We start from the raw sequence: 12,934 nt of genomic DNA on the forward strand, positions 1-12,934 counted from the left end.
TCTAGATTAAGAGGTGAAAGTGAAATGTTTGTGTGTGATAAAAACTTCTACCCAATATAACATATATAAGCTCAAGTTTGTATAATTCAAATTCAAATTTATTCATCAAGAAATACATATTTACAAAATAATAGTGTAACAATAATAAATATAAAGAATATACTCCCTGCGTGAATGATTTGTCTGTGTGCAGGGAGGAGTCGAACTAAATCAGACAGTTAAAATACACTGGTTTGAATTAAGGAAATTATGATTCTTAAACATAGTTTGGAATTGAAAGTAAAATATGAAAAAAAATTATATGATTGCAGTATAAACATACCGCTTGAAAAATGATGATAATAATTTTCAGCTCAACGACGCTTAAGGGCTTCACTCGGCAGTCATAACTTTATTATTTTAATATTCTGTGGGGAAAAAATTAAAAACATAATAATACGGATGAATTTGTGAAATAATATGCTGGCATTTTCAAAGGAAATATTCATCTATAAGGCGAATTTAGGAGAGCCTCCGAAGCCTCTGTCCCAATGTAGAGCAGCCACCTGCTCACTCAACGCTTGTATACGGCAACGCTACACCCCTCAATGTCAGAGATCTCAACTGGAATATTACTGTAAAGCCAATGAGCTAGATGGAAACATTTTCCTAGTTAAATGGAGTTATTTAACCCGGGAATCTGAATGTTGGTATGCAATCTGTTTCTGGTTGGGTACCGTAACTAATTAGGTTGGATTTCGGTGAAAGTAAAGTTACTTCTTTTATAAAAACAAGAAGATTTTTATAAACAGTTGTTTTATATTGAATGAGTTAATATTGGTTATTACGGCGAGGCAGAACATCTCTGTGCAACGAGGATCTCTGCCAATAAAAGTCACAAGCATAAATGAATGAATGAATTCTTAACTCTTTCGTTGGGAAAGTTTTCTAACTCCAGTACAAATTCACAATTGAGTGACTGGGGTCCATTTGACAATTGAGTCCATGAAATCTTCCATGGTGAACATAGTTGATTAATTATTTTAGAAGTATTTCAAACCAACAGGTTGTTGATATCTGACATTTATTAACTTACATTCACAATTTATTATCCGAATTGAATTATTTCAATATTATTAAAATGGGGTATAACAAAGTTTTTCTATTCTACAAGCTTTCATCAATAAAATTGTAATATTTACCTTGTTCTAGGGATTTCTCATCACTAACCGTGAAATAATAGCTGCTGAAGTTGAAGACTTTGAGTATAATCCCAAGCCAGAATTCGAAGGATTCTTTACAATTTTCAATGAGCCTGATGAAGCCGCACTATTAAGACGATTTTTCGACCATATTCTGGAGGTTTGTATTTGTAAAACAATTTTATGTTTATTTCTCTCAATTTAGTATTCAGATTTTAGATTTTTAGTTTTTAGCTTTCCTTACTAGAATACTTGGTTGGAAATTTTCAAACAAAATATTGTTAGACGTACAAGTCACATGAAGACCAAACTCCTTCAATAAGACAAATTTTATTAAATTTTTCCTTTTGCATTGACAATCTGAGCATCATTTGTACAGTTTTTGCAGCTTAAAATTGGTGTAATTAACATTTTAAACATGGATTTGTTTACTAAGGTGAGGCTTTGTGAAATGGCGTGCTACTCGATCATATATTGCACTCAATTTCTCAATCTACTTTTATTTTAGAGCCATTTTTACTTTCCTTGCCCTATTACCATAGATAAGGAAAGTAGCTTATTGCTTTCCGAAATCTCCCAATTAACGGAATGACTTGAAATTTGGAACTCAAGGTCCTTACAATATAAGGATCCGACACAAACAATTTCGATCAAATGCAATTCAAGATGGCGGCTAAAATGGCGAAAATGTTGTCAAAAGCAGGGTTTTTCGCAATTTTCTAGAAAACGGCTGCAACGAATTTGATCAAATTCATACCTAAAATAGTTATTGATAAGCTCTATCACCTGCCACAAGTCTCATATCTGTAAAAATTTCAGGAGCTCCGCCCCATCTATGCAAAGTTTGATTTTAGATTCCCAATTATCAGGCTTCAGATACAATTTAAACAAAGTCTCTATAATTAATGTTCAGTAACATTTTCACCTAAAATTGAAAATAAGCTCGATATGCGAGAAAATGTTATTATCCAATTGCAAACTGTTGGCAACTTTTGATTCTATTAAATCATCCACTATGATGAGATAGCAGACCTCGTATGTCTCCAGGGTTATTGTCCTGTTACCAGCTGGCTCAGATCTTTATTTATAAGTAGACTTGAGATGCGCGTGAACACTAGCGTCAGGTGATCAATTCTCATAACGGCAAGGAAAGTTGTGTGACACCAGATTTTTTCAGTTACAAAGGACCCCACTAAAGTAGCAGTTACATTATAATAATGTACTTGAATACTAATGCGTGATTTTGCTTTCAGGTGCAACCACATATTTTTGTGACTTACAACGGCGACTTCTTCGACTGGCCATTCGTTGAAACGAGAGCTGCCACTTACGACATGGATATGAACACTATTATCGGATTCTCGAAGAGCAGAGATGGTGTTTATAGTTGCCGTCCTTGCATTCATATGGATTGTCTTTGGTACGCCTCAATCAATGTTTCAATTTTTTGTCCTTAATTAGTGCTATCCTTTAAAAATAGTAATGTTGTTATGGCGTATTAAGAGTGCATCAATCTATATTTATTTAATCGTTTTAATCATTATTCCTATAGTGACGTCCACATTATAATGGCAGTGTACGATTGACAATACTGTTGCTGTCCTTTTCTATCATACAACAAAACAGATAGCACTATCTCTCTCTCGCTTTGCAATTTTGTCTATTTGCCAGAATATTTTATATTTACTTTTGACAGTGACTGTACAAAACTGAACAAACCATATTCTCAGTCATTTTTTTTCTTTATTCTATCAAAATACTTGAGTACACAAGTCGTGTAATTGATTTAAAATGTATTTTTGAAACAATGGAATAATTTTTAAACATTACCTTATGAGAAACACAAATTAAAATACCTGAAATGACATTTTAAAAGTTGATAACTAACCATCCTAGATTTCATCCATGCTTAAGTTAGCCTACCCGTATAGGTTAGACCTACTCGAACCGGTATAAATAATATTGACAAGTTATTTCAGAATTAATCCTTTGAAATTACTTAATTTTAAATAGGATTTCTATTTTTCTATTATTTTAAAAGGAAATTGGAATAGAATACCTACCAAATAACTCAATTTCTGTTGAAATTCAGATTGTTGTATCACAGCTTTTTAAATTAGCCACCATTTCAGGTTTGTATAAAAATAAAAATCTGATCTCAGTTATGAAAGCAAATTTTCGAATCAAATCATGAAAAAATATATTTTCTTGATCAATTTGACATTAAATTGATTATTTTATCAAGAAAATGATAATTATTATTATATTATATTTAATGGATGAATTGAGTAACAGGTGTGTACAGTCAGTGGCAAAATGGAGAGACTTGGCAACGTTTTTCTCCTATCTTTCTTCACTGCCATTATAACATGGACCTCACTATAGTAGATAAATTTTTAAACGAAAATTCATGAAGTGAAATGATGATGAGTTAAATCTACATTCATACTTCAAGGTAACCTTGAGTAAAGATTGGATAGCGTTGCTCGCGTATATTACATCTTTCTCTCGTTCCAATTTTTAAATGTGCAGATTGTCAAACGATCTGGCAACGTTACTGAGGTAGAAAAGGATAGCGCTATCTGGTTTGTCAGATCATAGGCAAGGATAGCAACACCAAAGTTAATCAAATACTGCCATTGTATCGTGTACCTCACTATAGTAGTGTACTTTTGTAAAAGTGAATCTAGTTACTTATTAGGCTAGGCAACACCAGTTAGTCAAGACAAGACATGATCAGACACGTTTAGTCACAATTCTTCACATAGTTGTTTACAACGCAACACACACTGGTTAGTCATTGCAATTAGACATGTCTTCATAAGCAACTATGTGAAGTATTGTGTCTGATCATGTCTTGTCTTGTCTTGACTAACTGGTGTGCTCCTAGCCTTAGATTATGAGTCAACAGTTTAAGTCAAAACGAACTAACAATTATTGATGTAAAAATATGATAGCTGAGTGTCTCATAGCTCCAGTATTACTGTTCTGTTGTAAAAGTAAATTTAGTTACTTCTTACTTATAAGATTATCTTTATTTAAAGATCTTTAGTGTATGTGAAGAAAGCAAATTTATCGGTACTATTTTTTTCTCTTTTAATTCTTAAGTGGTGAATTCCCTTTAAGTAGTTGGTTATCTTCTTACACTTGCACATGTTGTTTGTTTATTTTGTGCTTTTCTTGTTTTGTGGAAATAAATATATTATTATCTATCTACTAACAGTTAACAGTTGAAAGTCGCTCACATCCTGTAAAAAGTAGTTTCCATGATTTAGTTATGCTGGCTTCTACTCTGCAAAATAGAACCAAATATAGTACCTACAACAAATCTAGGGATCATTGAACTGGATACTAGTCACTTTAAGTCTGTGGTGTTACCAATTTTAATGCTTTATAAGCATGTCGTTTTCTCAAGAGCAACGAGTTTTACCTTAAAGTGGGGTAAAAGTAGGTTAAGTGGGGTAAATAAACCCACTAACTGTGGGGTTACCTTAAAGGAAGAGTTTAAACTGGCCACACACACACACACACCACACACACACACACACCACACACACACCACACACACACACACACACACACACACACACACACACACACACACACACACACCACACACACACACACACACACACACAACACACACACACACACACACACACACACACCACACACACACACCACAACACACACACACACACACACACACACACACACACACACACACACACAACACACACACACACACACAACACACACACACAACACACACACACACACACACACACACACACACACACACACACACACACACACACACACACCACACACACACACCACACACACACACACACACACCACACACACACACACACACACACACACACACACACACACACACTGGATGAACTGAATGAATGAATTTATTTGCCATTAACAAAATACCAAAAAGCTTTACAAAAAATGATTAACATAACAGAAATCAATAACATCAATGTAAACGTGCTGAAAATGTGCCATCAAACATGATAATAAGAGTCCATGCGTGCATTTTTAAAAATGGCAATCATTTTGAGCATTTGTTGTAAAAACGTAAGTAATTTGTGTATGTTCTAATAATAAATTAAGTTTGTAAATTATTTTGCTGGCTACTGATTTGACAATTCCTATACTCTAAATTAGAGTCTCTGGGAAGCTTTAAAAACAAACAAACAATTCCCTATCTCATGATGTGCGCGACTTTTCGATCACTCTGTACATATTACCATAGAGTATCAATAGCGTAAGTAGATATCCCATGGTATAGGGTATAGGGAGTTTATGTCGTAACTTCTACTGTCATCTCAAGCTGATTACTATCGATTATTGTTGATTTTTACTGTTTTGTTGGGGTGAGAGTGTATGAACGGCACAATGTGAGAGACTACCAGTGTCACACAGCTTCACGGGAAAGAACTATGTGGACTATCGGCTTGAGATAACAGTAAAAGTTGCGACATAAACTCCCTATACCATGGGATATCTACTTACGCTATTGTTTCTCTATGATATTACCCCACATAATAGTAGATGAGTTTGAATACAGCAACAGCAGTATAAGAGTCAGAATAGATGTGAAACTGTTGACAGCTGGGTGAAACGCGACTCGTACCTGCCTGTTGGGTCGCACAACCTGAAGGCGGTTGCCAAGGCGAAGTTGCGCTACGACCCGGTCGAGTTGGACCCGGAAGACATGTGTCGGCTGGCGGCCGAGCAGCCGCAACAGCTGTCAAACTACTCGGTGTCCGATGCGGTCGCCACCTACTACCTCTACATGAAATACGTGCATCCCTTCATCTTCGCACTCTGCACTATCATTCCTATGGAGCCTGACGAGGTAAATTCCTTCCACTAATTTTATTTCATTATCTTTCTATTTCATGATCTATCTATTTGATTTTCTCATCAACAATTGATATTTATCCATTAACAATCTTTCATCAACAATTATTGTTCTTTTATTCTTCATTTATGTTTATCTGTGTACAGACATGAGCACCAAGAACACACGCATTTCACTTTTCATCAGCTCATGTTGAGCTTATTATATCTGTATCTTCACAGAAACAGTAATGTAGAGATATGATAAGCATAGCTTCAGCTGATGGAAAGTGAAATGCGCGTGTTCTTGGCGCTCAGGTCTATACGCACCTTTACAAATGACACTGATGTAATAGCATTGGTAGATAAGAAAAGGCAATCCTTGAGCTATCTTTTCTTTCAAATTCAGGTGACGACACCGTCCAAAACGAGGAAATTATTTTTAAAATAAGACAAATATTGTTAGATCGACTTTGAGTTGACAGCATTGCTTCGGCTAGCCTAACGATACGTGAGTATGTACAGTCGAAAACCTGAACGAATAATTTATAACACGAAGTGTAATAGTCTGTATGTTGCACCCAGTATTATTCTAGTATCTACGGCAACATACTACATCTATTATTAGGCTATTACTATTTTACTCTTTATTTCCTTAAATTTTATTACTATCTGCTTCTAGGAAATCTCCACCATTCACAGACGAATAGTCTTCTTGGGGGGCTCCACTTTTCAATACTGTTACAATGTAAAAGCAGCTACCAGCTAGTCGCTACTAATGTACCTGTGTGCAACGCGCTTTAGGATGGAAACTGTGGCAAATGTAGCTTCAAGCTTGGGTTATTTGGATTCAACAAGGCAGACTTCTTATCATTCATCCTTATAAGCAGGAAGCTTGTGGGGATTTCTTTATTCTCTGTTCTCTCCCATTAGTTGTATTACAATTACTTCTGGACTAATCCACTAAAAATTTGGTGTTAACTGTAAGGTTATTCTTCATTTTCCGATCATCACTATTATCCTTTGAATCTACTGAATTAATAAATTGAAGAATAATGTAGATATAACTTAATTTCATTCTTGCCGAAGTAAAACACTCACTTTTCAGACTTGGTTTAGTTTTTCAGACTGTATTTTTTGCCAATTTGAAATCTTTGTGTGTCAGGTCCTGAGGAAAAGGTTCTGGAACGCTTTGTGAAGCTCTTCTGATGGTGGAAGCTTTCCACGCGAACATCATTTTTCCGAATAAGCAGAAAACTGAGTTGAACAAAATGACGCCCGATGGTCATATTCTAGACCAAGAGACTTATGTTGGAGGACACGTCGAAGCTTTGGAATCTGGCGTTTTCAGAGCAGATATTCCATGCAGATTCAAGATGGTAAGATAATTTGGGTAACTTCCATTTCAAACAGTATTTCATTTCATTCTGTATTCTATGTTCAGTCATAATTGTGTTTATTATCTAAAATTATTAAAACATATTTATTTTTTTATTATAAAAAACTTTTATCCCATATTAGTGAATGAAGTTTGTAAATAGTAATTATAACACGCAATAAGCAACTAATTACTTATACCCCAACACATATAATTTATAGTGGGGTGTATATTTATTCATTAAAATTATCATTTATTAATTGTTGAAACATCGCCGATTTATGTAGTTACATTACAATACTATATTATCAATATTCTAATGTTGCATTCAATCTTCATTGTAATTAATAAGTTTTCATAATATGTGAAATTTGTTGCATAATTAGCTGCTATACTGTAATTTATTGTTAGTGTATAAACCAGAATGTATTGTAACTTACGTGAATAAATAATTCTTACTTACTTCTATTCATTCCACAAGTACAACATCAAGTTAATGATTCGAATAATACCAACATACCATTGGTAATACCGTTTAAAAGCAAAAACCTAACCTCCCTAACCTACCTACCCTTTTACCTTTACAATATAATTAAACAGAATCTTTTAGGTTATTTCTATATAATTTTATAGGCAGGATGAATTATTTAAATCAGGAAGAACTGAGACCCTCCAGATAAAATATATTCCTCATTCAATGATAGAATCAATAATAGTGGTTACAATTAGATACAGATCGTTCATCATTCATAGTTTCCATTGATTTTTATTTGTTTTCTACTACTTCATATATATTTCTATAATTATTATTTAGTGTTATCGGATGGGTACGTTAAACTGTCGGTCCCGGCTGAAGCGTGACAATCGTAAGGCCCATTGATAGCTTAAATTATATATTCAGGCGAGGTGAGACCTTCCCGCAAGGGACTCCCCACCAACAAAAGCCATACGAATTTACTTTAATTTACTATAATTGAAACCATAATTTTGGTTATATAAATCTTCAAGTACTTACATAGAAGTATCTACATTACACTGTACTTGAGTTCTTCATTTGCTACAAAAGACATTTCTGGCAACTTATGTTTGTTCTAAAACACTATAAAGCTAAATGAAAGTTATCACTATTTTAAAAAATCCTCTACAAATTTTTCATGATGTTTGTAATGTTCATGTTTATTGTATCTATAAAGTTGTCAAATATTATCTTATCTCACTGTATTGGAATACAGTATAAGCATAAATGTTTAAAGTGAAGTTGTATTTTCTTTCTTCTAGGTACCTGAAGCGTTCAACATGTTGATTGGTAGCATAGATAACGCTCTGAAACATGCCATTGAAGAAGAAGAGAAAATACCCCTGGAAACCGTGACAAACTTCGATGAAATCGTACAGGATATCAAATCGAAATTGGAAGATCTTAGAGACACGCCTTGTAGAATGGAAAATCCTGTCATTTATCATCTTGATGTTGGTGAGTTAAGTTCTTTTGTAATAATTTCTCTGCTCTTCTTACTCCTTGGCTTCTACCTGAATTATATGATTTTATTAACTTACATCTTATTAAAATACAGAAATGTTGTAAAATATCACTACACATCACCAATCACTGTGTCAGAAGACATAACCATAGAGAAAAAATACCAGAAGGTATCCCATGGTGTAGGTCATTTATGTTTCAAATTTCAAGTCTGTTTTTGTTTAACTCTAGCCTATTAATTACTATCGACTACTGTCTATTATTACTGTTTTGGCTAGGTGAGAGTGTAAGAACGGCACAGTACAAGAGACTACCAGCGTCATATAGGTTCACGAAAAAGAACTACTTGGACTGTCTGCTTGAATTGAAAGTGAAATTTTGGAACATGAACATGGGATATCTTCTTATGCTATCTTATGACAACACATTGGTGTGAGAATCAAACCACTTTAGTGAAGAAAAAATACATTGATGAAAAACACAAACAATTCCTATCGAGCAAGGCGTGAGAGGTTCTATTATTTCTGTATCTGAATAAAAATAGTAATCTGTTCACAGCTCATGTAAAAAAGTACAGTTTTCGTTCGCCTACCATTTTTCCTGTACCACGAACGGACCTAACCTTGTGTAGGAGGCAATTTGATCATATATGCCATAAATCAATCAATTGTATACCGGAAATTTTTCTCATGAACAGGATCTCAAAGTCAAATTTGCAAGTAATAGAGGATTGGATAAAATTGCAGGGTGAATTCAATAATATCTTGTAGTAATTGAAAACTTCTTTACCTATATATACTTTTCAATTTTCCTTTTCTTTCTCTTTCTCCTTACTTTCTTCTTTCGCTTTTCATCCTTCTTTCTCTTCCCTTCTTCTCTCTCTCTAACATTTTTGTTAACATAAAAGTGTTTTACATTTTCCCTTACAAGCTCTATCAGTTTAATACTATGTACCTATGCCAGCGCACAAACCTAGGTTTAGCTGGCTTTGTCAAATAGAAAACAAGTTATTTTTAATTTAAGAGTTTATGTGTTATTGGAATCTTATTATGTATTTCTTGCTTGTCTATTATTTCTATGATTCATAGTCTTCATTGTATTGTTTTCAATTTGACAAAAATAAATTTGGACTGAATGATTGAAATATGTTAGTAGGTGCAATGTATCTTTTCTCTATGACATAAAAAATTGTTGAAGAAACAAAACACTTTGGTGAAGAAACAAAATACATCAATGAAAAAGCACAACAAGTTCCTATCAGGCAAGGCGAGGTTCTATTCCTCGACTAAATGTATGAAATATATGTATGTTCGCAGGTGCTATGTATCCGAATATAATTCTGACGAATAGACTGCAGCCTTCAGCCATGGTGGACGAGACAATGTGTGCTGCCTGCGATTTCAACAGACCCGGAGCCACCTGTCAGAGGACAATGACCTGGATGTGGCGTGGAGAAGTCAGTAAGTGCATTTCCATTGTTTTCATTCATTCAAAATAATGCCGCATCCACATGTTGGCCCAGTCTGGCAAACCACCCATCCACACACTGGCGCTGGTCGACATTGGCTTTCATTGGGTCAACAAGTTGATGCGGCATAAACAGTGACTTGCACAGAGATCTACGCATTCCATTTGTGTCCAGTGAGGTAAGTCGATTTGCCATGTGGCATGAGTCGAGACTCTATCATCATGCCAACCCTGAGGCAAGCCAACTACTACACAATGAAGATCTGACCAGGAAGCATTTTGAAAAAATGTACAATCAATTTTTGATAGTGTGCATATAGTGTATTTAGAAATCATATTTGAATGTTAATAATGTTCTAATTTACAAAATTATAGATATGAGCTTCGCACAGAGATCGTTCGATTCTCTTGTAATCGTTTGTAATTTCTACAGTGCCGGCGTCAAGAAGTGAGTTCCAACGTATTCAGCAGCAATTGGAGATGGAAAAGTTTCCGCCTGCTATGCCTGGAGGTCCTCCAAGAGCTTTCCATGAGATATCAGACGAAGAGAGAGCCGCAATTGAGAAGAAGCGACTTGCCGAGTATTGCCGAAAGGTCTACAAGAAAGCCCACGTTACAAAGATGGAAGAGCGCCACACGACAATTTGTCAAAAAGAAAATTCATTCTATGTTGATACCGTCCGTGCTTTCCGAGACCGTAGATATACATACAAAGGCCTCTGTAAGGTGAGCTATTTCCAGTGTGATAAAGAATTTCCAAGTATAATTACTGGATAAACAATGACCTCTGCCTTTACCTCTGTATTGATCATAGAACTACAAGACTGTACTTTATTTGCTTCGTTATTTTTAGTATCATTACCTTCCATCTACTTTGTTGATTCTGTCATGTGTCTGAAAATTATCTTTGTATGACAGATAGATTGTTGAGCCTCAGCCTATTATCGTATAGAAAAGATAGCACCATAGTTTATGCCATCTTTTCTCGGTGATACCGTTTTTCTATGCTATTTCTCTGGTTGGCCACTAACGAAAGGACAAGTGTGTTGAACAAGTGTGAACACACATGCTCATCAATCGTTATACATGTTGTGTTATCAGCGAAAGGCTTCGAACAAAACTTTTTGAGGTTAGATTCGAATCTTTGATTTTTTTACTTTCCTTGCCCTATTACCATAGGTAAGCAAAGTATTGCTTTCCGAAAAAAATTAAGGTACCCCAATTTCTAAATTTCTATACGTTTCAAGGTCCCCTGAGTCCAAAAAAGTGGTTTTTGGGTATTCGTCTGTATGTGTGTGTGTGTATGAGTGTATGTGCGTCTGTGTACACGATATCTCATCTCCCAATTAACGGAATGACTTGAAATTTGGAACTTAAGGTCCTTACAATATAAGGATCCGACACAAACAATCTCGATCTTGTCAAAAACAAGGTTTTTCGCGATTTTCTCCAAAACGGCTCCAACGATTTTGATTAAATTTATACCCAAAATAGTCATTGATAAACTCTATCAACTGCCACAAGTCCCATATCTGTAAAAATTTCAGGACCTCCGCCCCTATGCAAAATTTTGAAATCCATGCAAAGTTTGATTTTAGATTATCAATTATCAGGCTTCAGATACAATTTAAACAAAAAAAATTGAGTGGAAAAGATTGAGCATGAAAATCTCTATAATTAATGTTCAGTAACATTTTCACCTAAAATTGAAAATAAGCTCGAAATGCGAGAAATTGTTATTATCCAATTGCAAACTGTTGGCAACTTTTGATTCTATTAAACCATTCACTATGAAGAGATAGCAGACCTCGTATGTCTCCAGGGTTATTGTCCTGTCACCAGCTGGCTCAGATCTTTGTTTATAAGTAGACTTGAGATGCGCGTGAACACTAGCGTCAGGTGATCAATTCTCATAACGGCAAGGAAAGTTGTGTGAGTGCGCCACACCAGATTTTTTTGTTTATTTTTTCTTCGCTGCTCTATTTGAAGTTGAATTATTCTTGTATCATTATAATTTGCAATTCTACAGTGATGTATTTATTGGTATTTGTTGTTTATTTTATTTAGAAGCTGCTGTCAAACACCTCTTTTTTGTTCGAAGCCTTTCGCTTGAATGTATTTTTCTTTAGAAGACAGTTTCGTTCTCACATGTTCGACACACTTTTCCTGTCGTTAGTGGCCATTCTCAGTTAACTATTGAGTCCATTAAGATAATATATTGGCATTTTTGCTCGACACACTCTTCCTGTCGTCAGTGGCCATTCTCAGTTAACTATTGAGTCCATTAAGATAATATATTGGCATTTTTGCTAGCAACAATTCTTCTATTTTATTTCAACAGAGACAAAAACACAATCATAAAATGATTGTAAATTACAATTCAAATATTCATATTTTTCTACTTGTCACAAGCAAGAAAAGTTATATAATTTCTTTACCATCGTGTGGTATTTCTCAAGTTACATCTTTTGATATTGCTTCTTACTATTGAAATACTTATCTCATAACTGTGCAGTTTGTTTTGTTTCCTCAGTAAATTACAAGCAGGTCTTAAGAGGCCTTAAAACA

General features: G+C 34.7%; 1 protein-coding gene across 1 annotated transcript in view; it reads left to right on the forward strand.

Moving 5' to 3' along the window:
- LOC111044438 (DNA polymerase epsilon catalytic subunit 1) overlaps window positions 1–12,934 on the forward strand; it is a 46,883-nt gene that overhangs the window by 9,415 nt on the left and 24,534 nt on the right. Inside the window, exons 6-12 of the mRNA XM_039427069.1 lie at window positions 1,192–1,341; window positions 2,435–2,601; window positions 5,811–6,057; window positions 7,214–7,420; window positions 8,698–8,893; window positions 10,216–10,359; window positions 10,800–11,092. Coding sequence (XP_039283003.1) covers window positions 1,192–1,341; window positions 2,435–2,601; window positions 5,811–6,057; window positions 7,214–7,420; window positions 8,698–8,893; window positions 10,216–10,359; window positions 10,800–11,092 — 1,404 coding nt within the window. The remainder of the gene's footprint in view (window positions 1–1,191; window positions 1,342–2,434; window positions 2,602–5,810; window positions 6,058–7,213; window positions 7,421–8,697; window positions 8,894–10,215; window positions 10,360–10,799; window positions 11,093–12,934) is intronic.

The sequence above is a fragment of the Nilaparvata lugens genome, chromosome 4, assembly GCF_014356525.2.
Source record: "Nilaparvata lugens isolate BPH chromosome 4, ASM1435652v1, whole genome shotgun sequence".
Classification (NCBI taxonomy): domain Eukaryota; kingdom Metazoa; phylum Arthropoda; class Insecta; order Hemiptera; family Delphacidae; genus Nilaparvata; species Nilaparvata lugens.